At 38.6% G+C, this 15663-nt stretch overlaps 1 protein-coding gene across 4 annotated transcripts in view; it reads right to left on the bottom strand.

Moving 5' to 3' along the window:
* LOC114158692 (MAM domain-containing glycosylphosphatidylinositol anchor protein 2) overlaps positions 1-15663 on the bottom strand; it is a 201399-nt gene that overhangs the window by 18310 nt on the left and 167426 nt on the right. For all 4 annotated transcript variants that reach the window (XM_028040436.1, XM_028040437.1, XM_028040438.1 and 1 more), the window contains exons 12-14: positions 15437-15614; positions 5304-5324; positions 1966-2121 (exon numbers count right to left, since the gene is read on the bottom strand). In XM_028040436.1, coding sequence (XP_027896237.1) covers positions 1966-2121; positions 5304-5324; positions 15437-15614 — 355 coding nt within the window. The remainder of the gene's footprint in view (positions 1-1965; positions 2122-5303; positions 5325-15436; positions 15615-15663) is intronic.

Below are 15663 nucleotides of genomic sequence, written 5' to 3'. Positions count from 1 at the left end.
CATTTATGTAAACCAGGCGTGTTCGTCCTCAGTCAGTTGCAGAAAGAGCAGTATTTATGTTTTCTTCAGTGTCTTTGTAATTTAACAGTTTGCTGAGAAGTTTTCAGAAGTAAATAACCACATTTGTGTTACTGACATGTTCCCAGTTCTCTGTATGAGAATCTGACTGAAAGGCAAAACATGTATTTAACTGCAGACACATAAACATCCAATCATTAATTAACTGGATGTCAAAAAAAGATTATTAAAATAGTTCTTCTTTTGTTTGTACTGGTACTTCGAATGCTTGTTTTGATGGTTGTTCAGCATGATGAATTAGCCCTCCACAAGTAAAGATGTTTACAAAAGGCTTACCTGTGTCGTTATTGGGATCTTGAGACGCCAAGGTGCCCTGTGTTGCTGCAGTTCTCATACACTGATTGTTAAGACATTTTTTACCTCCATCCTCATCAGTGTGTGTGGTTGTAAAACAACATGGGTCATTGTCCAGCCTTGTTACTCATGCAATAGTTTATTTATTTATTTTAATTATTGCTTTGACTATAAACCTTGCTTGAGCAATTTTAAGTGATTAGCTATTTTAGGTATGGACATTTTTGCCAAACAAAGATTCTCGCTTTACTTGAATGCCACGCTCTATAGTGCTTTGAGTTTTGAAAAATCTTTATTTTCTACAATCTACAATCATAGAAAGTGACTTTATGCTATAATGCAGAACAGTTTCCTTGCAGAATAAGTCAAATGTTTTATAAGTTGACAAATATTTCAATAGTATTTTGTATAAATGTCTTTTAAACTTTTCCAGGGTGAAACATTTGGGTGTCCTTGCATCAGCTTCTCAGAACAATTGTGTAACTGAACAATAATAAAAATGTAACAGAGTCAGAATCATAAGTTTTTTTATTGCCTTGTCTTTTGCTTTTGTTCAGGTGTTGCTTCACACATTTCATGCCAAAAAATATTAATCTTTGGGGCACGGAGCAGGACCGAAGAGCAGAGAGAGAAGGAGGAAATTCAAATCATCCCTTTTTTCAATCACAATAGGCAAGAATCATTTCACTGAGTCCAAAGTCTCTCTGCCTAGGTGTATGTTGACAGACAGAAATTTGAAAAGGTACAGCAAAAGCAAATGATAGCAAAAATTCACTCAAAGGTTTAAAACAAAACAAACAAACAAAAAAAAAAAAAAACATTTCAAAAACTTTTGAACTTACAATTATCTACTTTGTAAGGTCCCAAAAAAAACTAGTATGAAGTGATTGTCTTTTATTTTCTTCTGAAGATCAGCATTGCTTAAAAACAGCACAGAAAGAGATGAAAGCTTAGGTTTTGCAACCGTTTTGAATTTCTAGAAATAAAACGTCTGAACTTTTCAGAGAGGTGCTGGTTATGATACCATCACTTCTTTTCAGACTTACTCATGTATTCTGAGGCTCTGTCTGTGTGGGAGCGGCGGTCTTGTTGTGAAGTGATGATGAGTGGTCATGAGCAAAGCACTTTATAAATGTTTTACCCCACCAAAAAAACCCCCAACTATAATATGTGCACATCTATCTGAAATGTGTCATCATTTATGACCTCGAAGGCAGTTCTGTGGTTTTATCTGCGCTCCCCCAGCAAGCGGTTAAAAGTGCACGGAGGATGCTGTAGTCAAAAATAAAATCAGCACTCAAACAAACTCGGTGCTGCATTTTTATGGCTTGCAGTTTGCACAGTCTAAATTAGATTCAACAATTATGAAGAAAAGCAAACAGCAGTAAAACTGAGCGATTTCTTTAATAGTCCTGTTGAGAGAGATTATTGTAAATAAGATCACCTTTCACAGATTTTAGAGAAAACACTGCACTGTGTGAAGAATTATTCTAATAAAAATGGATAAAGTTTGGAAAAATCCCTCCTTTCATCAAGTGTAAAATCGCTTTTTGGCGAGAAGCTTAGCGAACGGGCAAAACTTGAACCACTCACCCTGCTTAGATCCAGAGTGGTCCGCGCTGGGGCCGGTGTTGGGTGTGTACTTTGTGTCCCGGGTGGCGGCGCTGTGCCTCGTCCAATCAAAATCATCGTTCTTGTCCTGGGTAAACATGCAGATTGGCTCTTCCTCAAAGCTGCAGTGGAACTCCCCTGGAGATTGGCAGAGAGCACACCCGGGCGTTCGCGTCATCGCAAAGAGAGCGGAGGACGGCACAAACTGCCTGGAAGCTACAGTGATGCATGTGAGCTGCAAGACCCCTGCTGTATATTTATGGGCTTTCCTGTAGTGTCTCTGTCTCAGCAGTACAGACAACAATCCATGTCCTAATTACATCATGAAATGTGGTGCAAAGGGTTTCTAAATTAAGACGTGACCTCTGTTTGACTGTAGAGAAAGCGCCGCTCAATGTTTTCAACCTTTTTCCTGACGGTGGCAGGCGGTGTAGTGAGCTGATGCAGATGTGGTACTGAGAAACGTACGGAAAAGCATGTGTGTGTGTGTGCGTGGGAGTGAAAAGGCATGTCATTACTGAGGCCTCAAAGAAAAATATTCAACTACGTACGAGTCTCATGTGAAAACATTATTTTTTACAGATTTTGCAAGGGGTTTGACATAGCTAAAATCAGTTCTTTTAACATTACTGGGTAAAAAGATGAGACGGCTGTCTTTGGAGGCCAAGTAAGGCTTCATCTGTACACACTCTGTGTGTGATCGGTTTGGAAATCCTCGTCATCTCAATCACAACTCATCCTCAAGGTGCTCCGCAGGCGGAGCCACCGAGGCCCCTGCTCTACTTTTTCCTCTGCACGTCTCCATGCCCCTTTGACAGCAATTTTTTTTTTGAAAGTGGAGTGTGCTGAGAGAATAAAATGGAATGAAAGGGTAATTGTAACTCTTATATGAGGTTATGAAGGGTCACTTTGACGGGAACGTCTAACACTGGATATGCTAATGAACAGTCAGAAATCCCACGCAAAAAATAAGCAAGAAAAAAAAAAGGCAGAGTTTTGGTTTAATGAGGGCAGAGCAGTGGGATCGGCAGTGTCGAAACCTCCATTTAATCCGCAAAAACAAACAAAGCTAAACACATAATAATCAGAGGACGCGGCAGCGCCGAGCAACATCCTCAAAGAGACAGTAAACCGGGAGCATTTAGATGCAGGATGTAGCCATGTGAGCTGATAAATATACATTGCTTTATTAAAACGTGGCCAGTAGCAGCTTGGAGTGGTGACCTTGCGAGGAGCAGGATCTGCAGCTTTTACTCAGGTAATGGAGCTAACGTCGACACAGGTACTTGGTGGGTGGATCGACAGAAGAAGAGAAGAGGGCATGGATGCCGGGAGAGCGCCAGGCGAGAGACGGAGAGGATAGAGCTGCGTTTGCAGGCACTCTCGACTTTTTTCCTCACAGGCACACAGATTTAAATGTAGGCCTGGTGCGAGACATTACCGCCCCCATCCGCTCTGAGCTAAACTAAATGTTTCTGCCTCCCGCGCCCGAGAGGGAGGCGAAGATTCGGAGAATAGGTAGAGGATTGAGGGTCGTAAATGGAGGCGTTCAGGTAAGATAGTCTCCTACGGGGATTTGGATAATGATGCCGGTGATTAGGATGTTTGTTTCTGTGCTGGCGATGTTTGTGTGAACACCCACCAAAATATAAATCAGCTGCATATAAATATATAACAGCAGCAACGCACAGCAGCTTACCACAATACAGTAAACAATGATTAGGATTCTCAGGCGACAAAGTGAATTTGTAAAGTTTTTGTGTAAAAATGCGCAACAAATGAGACTAAACATTACAATCAAAATACACTGAATGGGCAATATGCACAAAAATAGAAGCAACATGCAAACATTTTATCCAAAATTGTTAATTTCTCTCCCTGATTATTCACAGTATCCAACACTGTTTTGTGGAAAATTCAATTATCTGGATATGAAACTCTATTGAACTAGATTTTCAGATGAATCAACCTTTCACATCACCTGAATCTACTAGTTAAACTAAACTCAAAGAGAGAGAAACAATTTAAATAGATTTGATGAGACTTGACAATACAAATAATTGAATTTTTTCTTGGAAAGTTTTGCAATTAGCGCATCATTTTATGTTAAACTAGTAGTTCTCCATTGGATCTAAGAAAGGTGCAATGATATTACAATTAGGGGTTGTGAGAGGGACATCTTCATTGGGAAGTGTTATGTAGTCGCTGTCAACTTGTGACTGTCTGATGAAGTAAATGTGAGTTAATATTAGGGGCCCTGATATGAAGACGAGTGTTTCAAGCTCGACACTGAACTTCTATGACTGAAGCTCCATAGACACAACTTTTGAAATAAAAAAAGGAGCCAGTCCTTGAGACGTGCCAACAGCCTCAACCAATAAAGATTTCTCATCAAGTTGTCTGAAAACACTCATTTACAAAAGTATCCAAATAATCAGTTTGGCTCAACTTTGGAAACTCAGCAGAATAAACAAACTGTGAATGACTGACAGATGAAATATGATTTGCAAACACAGTGAGCATGCACGAATTGTAAAAAAAAAAAAAAACAAGACTACTATATTTCAACCAATATGAAAATACCACTACTGACTGACTGCTAGTTGCTGACGATGCTGAAGGTAGCATTTCCTTGGTAGCTAGCAGTAATGAATATTTCAGAGGTTTGACTCCATTTGATCAGTTCCTCTATTAGATCAAATTTGGCATTAGGATTATTTTAGATTGAGACAAACATAAAGGTGGATTTCACCCAAATGTTACTCTAGATTAAATACTTTACCATGACAACAACCACCAGAATGTGGATGTGCATCAATATATTTTTACAGATATAACTGAATTTGCATTCAAAATGTATTTCTTAGTTTAAAATACATACCTACAAAAACAGGAAATGATCACGAGGGTACAGTCAGCATATTTTCCCTTTTTATTGACAAAAATGAAAGTGTATGCTGCAGGATTGCTAAATCGTTACACAGCACACAAAGATATATTAAGTCATATTTACATGCTAGAAAGCAGCAAGAGCTAATGAAATATCAATCAGCTTTTTAAACATGTCACATCTTAAAAGACTCCATTAGGTGATGTGGTATAAAAAATAAGAAACCTCACAATATATTGATTGGTGAAACCTAAACTGGGATATTTTACAATATGGAATGTGATAATAAAAGATGATTCTTAGTTTCCCCCCAAATATTAGTAATACCTTGTCTTATTTGATATATTAGAATCATTACACCTGTAGAATCTAGTCATGCCAATGCTTTTACGCACTCTTTTGCAAAACGTAGAGAGAAAATGTTACTTACTCAAGTGAGGGTTGATGGGAGCTGTGGAAGAGAATCACCAGAGACATGAGTTAGCACAGATCACAGCAGTCTGTCAGCACATGAACCATTTTTAAAAGAAAAATACAGACATGCAAAAAGTAGAAGCACTTAGTTTTGAAATATTTTGTGTGATTCGCTGTAGAATCGTGTGCAGAATGATGCACGGGTGTATATATAGCTGGAGCACTGAAGGTATGTAAAACTCAGCCCAGGAATGACTGAAAGTATAATATCACAACAGATGAACAATAAAAAAAAGGCTGCAGCAGTCCTCTTCAACTTAACACGATGATTACAGAGTAGAGCGGGAAAAAAACGATATCTGAGATTTCAGAAAGAAAAGGTGGCGGTAATCATTCCCCGACTGTTATCTAATGTAAAAGAAAGGATTAGGAAGACGGCCTGATCACATTAATAAGCTCATAACGCAGCCAGTTATCATTACTGCCATTTACCGGCGCTGCTGATGTTCTCGTCCAAGGTGACTTCCATTTAGAAAGCTAAGCCTATTTTACACGTCCATTTAGGAGCCAATAAATTTTAAAAATGACTAATAATAGCAGCCGTTTCAGCCAATAACCTCCATGGAACATCTTGTCTGTGTTTACAAAAGCGTAGTTTTAGAAACTTGTAGATTAAATGTACCTGGGTCTCGGTGAGATTCTGTTTGCGTGTTGTTCACCTGAAGCACAGTTCAGCGCGTTCCTCATTGATAATTTAAAAGGCTACCGCCGAAGCAAACACATAAAGGTCAAGGGCATCATACAGAGCACAAGCCAGTTAGTTGGCACTTCACTTTTTGCAGATTAAATACCATTTAACCTGTCTAGAAGATTCATGGGCATTTTCATGATCGATTGCCGACCGGCTGAATAGATGAGATACATCAGCTTTGCTACAAAAACCATGTTGCTGTGTGATTTATGAAACCTTTCTGTGCAAGGGAGGAATTGATTTTAATCCAGCCAATTAAAGGAAGCAATAACAAATCATTCCTACAAAGGAAAACATTCACTGAAGTGTGAAGAAGTATTGAAATGCTGGAATGTTTTTTAAAGCAGTAACTCGAGTAGTCATTTCTGTTTATTATGCTGCTAATGGAAATGTATGTTACTTGTAGAGGAAAGAAAAAACCTTGTAGAGAAAAGTATAAAAAACACAGCATGAAAACATCCACTTTTACTCTGCGTCCTCATCCTAATAATATATGATGCCAAACACACCTGCATACCAACAATCACAGCTTTTTTTATTGAACCCACTGGGCTGTAGAAAGGCACACAAATTACAGAAGGGCAGGAAATCATCCGAGCTGTGGCAGAGAAAATGTTTTAAGAGATAACTTGCAGCCTCGGGCTTGCAGAAAGGATGCAGAGTTTTACGACAAATCTCAGCCTCTCTCTTGCTTCTTCCTCTCTTTCCCCCCTCAACCTCCTTTTTCCCCGCCTCCTCCCAAATCCTTCCTGCACTCCCCCGCCCCTCTCTCCCCACCCTCCTTCCTCTTTCCGACACTGCGGTTAAGAAAGTATGTTTTGTTGTCATATTTCTTACCTGCAGCTTCTCTTGGCTGATGCTCTGTGCCCGAGTCCAGATTAATGTGTCTGCTCAAGCAGCGTCTTCCCCCCACTGAGGAACTCAAACTGAGCAGTGAGCAAGCCCCGAGGCTTTTTAGCTACTGTCGTGTATGCAAGCGCTCTCTCCAAACCACAAACGCACAGATAATTTAACTTCTATTGTAAAAAAAACCCAATTCGGAATATGAATTATAGACAAAAATGTAATACTTTTACACCAAAGAGCTACTGCAGACTTCAGACTGCATGAATCATTATAAATCTTTGAGCCAATTGTTTTTCTGTATTTAAAACCTGAGAGTATATGATCAAATTTATAGGCGTCCTCAGAAATGCATGTTTTTTAATTAAAGAATTAATTGGTAGTCGTATAAGAGAGCAAATTTCAAACTCTTGATATACTAAAATTAGTCCATATATTTAATAGTAATTATATGAATTCATAATAATGCTTATATAAACACCTGCAGCCAAAGAGTTTGAATTTTAGACTCATTAGCAATTTCTGCTTTCAACAAGGTGCTTGAAATCCCCTTATGATCAGAACCCATGTGTTATCTTGTTAGACAACGGGTGTAACCATAGTAACGAATGCAGGAAAGCATTAAAAATGTTTATAATGGGAAGAAAGAACTTTTATCACAAGGACATTTTAAATCTTGCCTGAACTAAACCGATACCATGATTAAAAGTCCAAAAAACACATCTTTACATTCTATTAATGCAACCTGCCTACTTTGATTTCATAAAATCAATCAAACAATAATCTGTGTATCCTTTTTGGAGCACATACGCGACCAGCGTATTCATATGGTATGCCAAGGAACAAAAAATAAATAAATGAGAAGTCAAACAACAAATGTAGGTCTTAAACCCTTCGGCTACTTAACATTACACATGTGAAGATTTACTTTCTGTTTTCAGTGAAGCACAAGTCCAGAATATGTCCGACTTGGTAATAAATGTGTCTGAATGAACAAAGTCTTAAACTCCCAAAGCAAAACTAGAAAAGCACAAAACCTGCTGTCTGCAAGGAGGGAGAAAATATGCAGTAACTGGGAGATCTGGCAATGAGCTGCAGGAACCCAGTAATGTAAACCCTATGGTGGGTAATTAGTGATAGAGAACAGGTGGGTTGATTTACTGATGAAATAAAGAGTGGGACAAACAGGACGCTGAGCCATAAGCTGGAGGGATGTCAAAAGAATAAAAAAAACAAAAAAACATCAAAAAGGAAAAACAAAAAAATTAATCACCAAACAGAATATATGCTGACATAATAAAAGACTCAAGATACAAAGCCAACACCAAAAATCCCTCATTACGACAGGGTATAGCACACAAAAAAGAAAATTAGTTTGTGTCATGAAGAGAGATTATGTCGGTGCGACTGGATTTCTATTGATTACCTCAGATGTTTATTAATGTGACATGTAACACGACACAAGAAAGAATACTGAGGTCGGAGTAAAACACTAACTAAAAGACTTTGTTGTATCCTTTGTGAACACAATAAAAGCTAGAAAATATTCAACACAGCATTTGAAATCTTCACATTTTCCGTTTATTGTATAGACAACTTATTAATCCTGATGAAAGTTTTGTAACGTGCAGCGGTGCTATAAAACATCCATTTGTATTGGGTGCATTGCTGACCCGTGTTGTGTTCTTTTCCAGCGGAGAGGACAAGACAGACTGTTGTCTGACGCATGATTGACTTCCATCCAAAGTGCCTAATTTTGATTGAAACACAAAGTGAGCTCAGTGACTGCCAAAGGACACCGGTCCATCGAGGCAGTTTCAGATACCAGCGCTGACTTCATCTTGGCAGGAGTCCCGGCCCACTGGTACCTCGGTTGTATAACAAAGCGGCAGACATTTCCGTGACTGCAGCTTCATGCCCTTACAGAGAAATACCGCTCGGACTCTTCTGTCACTTCACTGACCTTGTGTAATGTAGGCTCTGAAAAATTCTCTGTGATTCACAGTTTGAACATCAGCTAAGCAGCAGAATGGGTGAGTTTAACGGAGTGATGTTTTTCAGGTAACATCAAACCCTTTAGCTAAAGTCTGAACTGTGCACTCAGACTCTAACACGTAGAAAACTCAATTGCGAAAATTATTCTTGTTTTTCATCAGATTGCAAAGTTACAATAATGAAAGCCTCTGAGTTTTCCAATAGACCCTCATATTGATCAGCTTTGCAGTGACTGCCTAGTAGAAAACAGAAATAAAAAATAAAGACATCAAAAACACAAACAGACGAAATCAAATCATATATATTTCATGACTTTTCTTTTTTGAAGCAACAAGGGTACATGGCTAAAATCCAAACAAATGCTGCTGTCTGCTTTTCAGGAGCTGATTTCTAAAGAATGTCAAGCAAAGGAACCCAAATGAGTATAAGAAAATCCATAAGAGCCCCTGATACGGGGTCTTAACAACCAAACAGATAAGTAACTCGCTTGCAGTCTGGCACAGCTGGGGAGCTTAGATTACCATAAAGAATCCTAGAGGCAACAGGTGTCTGTGGAGTGGGGGTCGCTTTTCTTAAATATGTTGATAAGCAAGGAAATTTACCCATCAGAAACCTCAAGAGCTCACTAATTTACATCCATCTATTTTTTTTTTACACCTACTTAATTCTCTTCAGGGTTGTGTGTGGGACTGGTACCTATTTCCAGCAGTCAGCATTCAAGAAGTACAGAGTGAACATGTGCTAATTTACATGTTATACCTAATATTACTGCTGCAAAACTGATTTGTAAAACAGCTATGACTCTCGTATTTTCTGTGATTTTGAGCAGCAGCCAGGCAAACAAAAGCTCCAGGGAGTTGGCGCTTCGAGTCCGTCTTCCAGTCTTTCTTTCTGTTATCTTGCTGCTGACTGAATTTCTTATATTTAATAGGTACATCTAAAGGATCCACTGATCCTGTCATCGTGGGAACTGTTAGAGAATTTATGGGTGCATTTCTTTATTTTATGAAAATAAAAAATAGCAACTGTGGTGTTCTTTCCCTTGTAGAAGCTTTAGAAGGAGTTCTGTGCTGCACCTATTTAAAGAGCGTTGAATAAGTGTTCGAGGAATGAATTTTGCACCAGAACAAATGGAGCTGAAATTCATTCCTCAAATGCATAATACAGGTTTTAGATTTTTTGTAATTAAAAAAAAGGAAGAAAAATGTCATTCTTCATAATAATTATGTATACCTTTCTACTTCCACTTAAAATACACAATAAAACTCAATCAAAATGTGAAGGTATGAATACTGTTTCAAGAGACTGTGTAGCATTTTAGCCAATTTTTAGGATTATTATTAAGAGAATCTGATGTTTTCACTTCACTTCAGCCAATTTATTATTACAAGACCTCCACAAGAACATTTTAAAATAATAAATAATTAAAGAATGTGTTTCATTTTTCAGATTTAAACATCGGTTCAGGTAAAAATTTGATTAAACACACACAAAAAAAGAATTTTTTGTGAGATAACGTATTAGATTTTTTCCAAGTAGGAAGAGACTCCAAGTCAGCACAAATATCAAAGATCCTCCACAGTGATAGTGAGACAGACATCCTTCATGCATAAAGATATGGCATCAGGAAACAGCTGTTGTACAGAGAGGGCAGACATAAAGCTTAAACTTTAAATCTTGCATTGTTCAGGGAAAGCTATGACAGAGAAGGGAGGCGATGACAAAAACCAAGCAGAAGCTGAGTTTGTCTCCGCAGTATATTTTAAAACGGCATCCAGAGCTGGCCGACACGACCATTCTTCATCCTGCAGCTGGAGACACAAGAACTGCTTTGGGTGTTTTCTTGCAGAGTCACAGAAAATCTACTGCCATCGTAGATAATAAAAAAAAAAATGGCTCGACCAGCTGAATCACGCTTTTTTACATTTTATTTTTTACGTAGTAATTTTTTTAGACTCTTTGGGAACTAATTGCTCACCATCCAAGGCATAGAGAACCATTTTCAAAATGCTGTACGGATGGAAAAACAAAGAGGTGCACACACCCAATCACGCAGGGTTACGCCATGTTTAAATCCCTTAAAATTTGTCACAATAAAAAAATTATTATATTAGTATTTTATGTCAACACAAAGTAGCGTCTAAATGTGAAGTCAAAAGGAAAGCAACACAAGATTTTCAAACATCCCTGTGATCACACTGTCTTCACGATAAAACATGGCAGTGGCAGCATCATGCTTTGAGGCGACTTTTCTTTAGCAAGGACAAGCTGAAACTTGTATGGAGCTAAACACAAGGCAATATTGAAAAAAAACTTGAATTGTAGAAGACTTGAAACCTGGGTTCTGGTTTAACTTACGACAGGACAATTGTGCTAAGTTACAATGGAAAGATTATGATAAGTTAGAATGGCCTAGTCAAAGTCCAGACCAAGTGAGAATTTGTGTCAAAATGAAAAACCGATGTTCCCTGACGGACCAATCAGGCCGAGCACAAGCTACTTAAGAATCTGTCAAATTGTGCAAAACTGAAAGAGGCATATACAAAAATATTTGCAACTATAGTTGTAGTCAGTGGTGGTTATATAACATATTAAATAAGGGGTCTAAGTACCAATGTATGCAAGATTTTTATTTCTTAATAATCGTAAAAACCTTTCCCATTTTTACCATTGTTTGACACCAAGACGGCTCAAAAAACGGTGAACTGAATCTATACAACTTGATCCACAGCGTTTGTCAGTGCAGGAGGCAGAACAGAGGCGGCCTTCGTCCACAACTGTGGCATTTGTGCTAAAAGTCCTCTATAAAGATAAATGTGTATAAAGCTGGGCGCACACTTAATAATAACTAGAATAGTTGAAAATATCCAAGTAAATTCACATAAACAGAGCAAAAGGATGAGACCCCATAAACAAACACAATGATTAACTACAGTATACAGAAAAAAAAAATACTACAATATATTTCTTTAGATTGGAAAGCCCTGAATGTAATAAAACACTGACAGTTTGTACACAGGAGCCCCCTCAGGTCCTTGTTCTCCTACCATGATTAAACAGTAGCCATAGCGCAGACGATCTCGGGCCGCATTTCAGCCGTCAGTCAGGGTGACTAATGGGACCCGTTCTCGGTGCAGAGTGAATTTGGCTCAGACCTGCGTTGGCCTGATACAGTAACGTTATAGAGAGCATGGGAGAACAGAGCACCCTAGAGTGATAATTAGTCCAGTCTCTTGTTGTGCAGGCTGGAGATTTGAACACCAAAACTTACTTGGTTTCTTTCTGTTCTGTCTCTCCCCTTTTCTCTTCAGCTCCAGTTTGGCTCCCTCCGACTATCCTCCTTTGCTTCTCGCTGTCTTAATTAGCCACAGTTCTTCACATATTTGACTGAATTCAACTCGATTCAGTTCATCTGAATTCAATTCAAGGTTTAGCCCAGACCACTGGGGGAAAGTTTGCCTGTTTCTCTGTCTTCCCGCCTCTTCTAGGATTCTCTTTTCCCCTAACAGTCGTGATGAGCTGCAGTGAAACTAAATTATTCACAACTGCAGCAGCAGCGCCACTCAGGAAGATCTCAGCAGGCAGTGATAGACGGAAAACAGTTACTTTATGAAAATGCACATCTCAAGTACCTGGGTATCTGGATGGGACTGTCAACCCTTTCGTTGCATATCAGTCAACATGCCAAGAATAAAACTGTACCTGCAAGCTGGTATTTTATATCCTTAAAATAAAGTGTATTATAGTGTGTGTTCATTGGGCTCAACCTGCAGTTTACTTGGCTGATTATTTTTGTGGTGAGCCAATAGTCTCACTAGCATCTTGCGTATTTTGAGATTTTATGTTGTCTTGATGTCCATCTTTAATATTTCTAACATATTGTCCTTGAATGAAAGGACAAATCTTCCTTCAGCCCTAGTGTCTTAGTCATAGTGCTTTATGAAAAATATTGATCTAGCTTAGTTTTCTTCATTTCTTGCCATATTTTAGACATTGTATCATATATTATCAAAAGGATGTGCAAGTAATCTGTCCATATTTTGCTTTAACATGTTATATTTTCAGGGTTTTTCCATCCGCCTTTAAAAAGACATACTAACCGTTTGCTAAGGGATAAGAAAAAAAGGTCCCGAAACAAAAGCGGTTGTATTTGAAAATGTAACTGCCCCCCTTGTTAAATCATAAAATAGCTAAACTTAACACGTTTTTGGAGGGTGGATTTCAGTAGACACATCGATGCCTGATTACTGCCTGGTGGTTAGAATCAAGACATCCGTCTAATATAATGTGTCTAACAGTAAATACGCTCAGGCGGTAGTGACTTCATGGAATCCTCTGATTTGATAAAGCGCTATACAAATGCAGGTTATGAAAAAGCATCTAAAAGTTGTATCTGTGATCATCAAAACTTTCTGTGAGTTGTACGATTTGGAAGGTATGGCTTTCAGTCAAATCCGGTGTAAAATGTATTTACAGAGGGAAGACCATGCATTTAAACATGGTAGCCATGGTGATGTGATGGACTGTGGTCAGAGGACTGGATGTAATTGATGAAGTCAGCTATGTTGCAGGACTGATACAGAGCACACCAGCGAATCTGTAACTGAATGACTTAAAAATAAAAAAAGTTTTGGTAAAATTGTTTTGCAGTCGTTGTGGAAGAGCAGTCAAAGTACCAACTGTAGACTTGGATTTAACAAGAAATAACATTCAGCATTACTGTTTTGTTTTTTTTTCATTTTGTTTTATTTTGGACGCCTTACAATAGTTTTATTCACTTCATAGTTGCATAAGAATGTAGATTTAAAAGAAAAAACTTAACATTGCTTTCTTCTGGTCAGGCAGACACGTCTCTCATCTTTCTTTGCATGTGGCGTTATCGAATGGATCTGCTTGATTACGGGTAAACTGCTAAGGAACGGCTAAAAGAAAAGTATTCCAAGAAGCGGCCTGCTAAGCTGCTTTTACTCTGACTCAGACTCTGAAGTTGTCTATTTATTCTTGCAGCTCAGCTACAAAGAGGGGCTTGCTTGCGAGAAGACAGCCAAAGCGCAGTTGAAACACTTTTCTCGGTCATCATAACTGACATAGAGGATAAAGACGTAGAAAAGATCACCTAGGAGATGTGCATTTATATGGAGCGCTGCAGAATATAACAGTATTGACTATATGTCTTACCTATTCCTATCTCTGTGCTTTTGTCCTCTAAGTCTGGGACAATAATCTGAGATGCGGCAGTGGTTTTTATGTCATATTAGAGAATATATGTTTCACTGCTTCCCTTGATAGCAGGAATTCTGATAGCATACTAAAGTTTTATTGATGTATGCATATTACTATGATGAAACAATATCTCCAGTATGCATTCAAGTTTAAAACTACATGATTTCTTTTTGCTTAAATGTAAATATTGTATAAACTCCAGATCTGATGTTTCTGTGGAGGAGAATCCTTCATGTGGCCAGAGTTCATTTAAACTGTCAGCAAAGTCTTAAGCTTTTTGCAGTATTGCTCAACTTAAGGTAAATATCCATATTATTTAGGATATTAATGTCACAACCCTGGTTTGCTTCCACTATGCAAATCCTGAAACTCATGCTTTGAATCACTTTGTTGAAACTTAGTGTAGTGGGCTTCTCAATATACATTTGTTTCTTCATTCCTTACGTATACAAGGAGAAACAACAATCAACAATCTCAAACTGAAACACTTATCTTTTTGCAATTTCACTGCAGTTTCTACAACAGTTCTTTGTAAAGCACAACTCTTTACTTTATTACCATGATCTTTGGTTTAGAGTCTAAAACTGGATGAAATACTACGATTGCTCTGTTTGATCAGCACTGAAATAAAAATACCTTTGTGCTATTAGAGAAACATTCCAGGAGACACAACAAATCCTCCGGCAGAAAAAAAGAGACAAACAAGAAAAAAAAAAAAAGTTGTCCATGGGCAAACTGAGTGCAGAGAAACATGAATCATCTCTGACCAGTTTTGTTTGGTCTGATGACCTAAATGACATGTTTGAGTCATCTGATGCTCTGATGTTACGGCGATCTCTCGAGCACACAAACAACAAGTCAGCCTTTAACCAAGCCAAGGATAAAAACCTGACTCAGGGAATAAAGGTCAGAGGAAGAGATTAGTCAGTTGATCAGCATTCATTTGGCTCAAGCTGGAAAGGAGCAAAGCACGCTGCGCTGAAATCAGGCTCAACTCTCAAGATTTAATGCGTTAGATGCAATTCAAATGACTTTAATGAGTTCACTTTTTACTGGTCCATCCTCATACATATCATGCATAATAGATCTCCGTCATGATCACAGAAATGGCTGCTGATGCCAAAGTGAAATTGTGATATTCATCCACGAATTGATGAACATGTGTCATGGTGCAGACGCATAAACTGGATTACAAAGTCATAGTCACTATTGCAACACCACGGAGATGTGTTTTACGCCACACATAGAACCAGCACTTAATTTGTTTTTTCTCTTTTTCGACCTGCTTTTATGTCGCTTCTTGAGACAACACTTAAAAGACACTTTTTGACTCTTACCACTGTAGGTGACGATCCGGACGGTGGGGTCACCGTCTCCAAAACGAGTGATGGGAGTGAGACGCACCTCGTACGATTCGGGTCTTATCAGCTCGGTAAGGTTGTGTGTCATGAGCTCCCCTCTGCCGATGGTATCGCCCACAGAGATCTCCTGCTCCCACCAGCGCTGCAAGCCCACCTGAAGGGAAAAACCAGCAAGAAAACGGGATTAGTAGAGTGTAAACGGC

This window comes from Xiphophorus couchianus, chromosome 15, assembly GCF_001444195.1.
Source record: "Xiphophorus couchianus chromosome 15, X_couchianus-1.0, whole genome shotgun sequence".
NCBI classification, from domain to species: Eukaryota; Metazoa; Chordata; class Actinopteri; order Cyprinodontiformes; family Poeciliidae; genus Xiphophorus; species Xiphophorus couchianus.
Note: the sequence above shows the minus strand (reverse complement) of the source record. Positions and strands in the feature narration are given on the sequence as shown.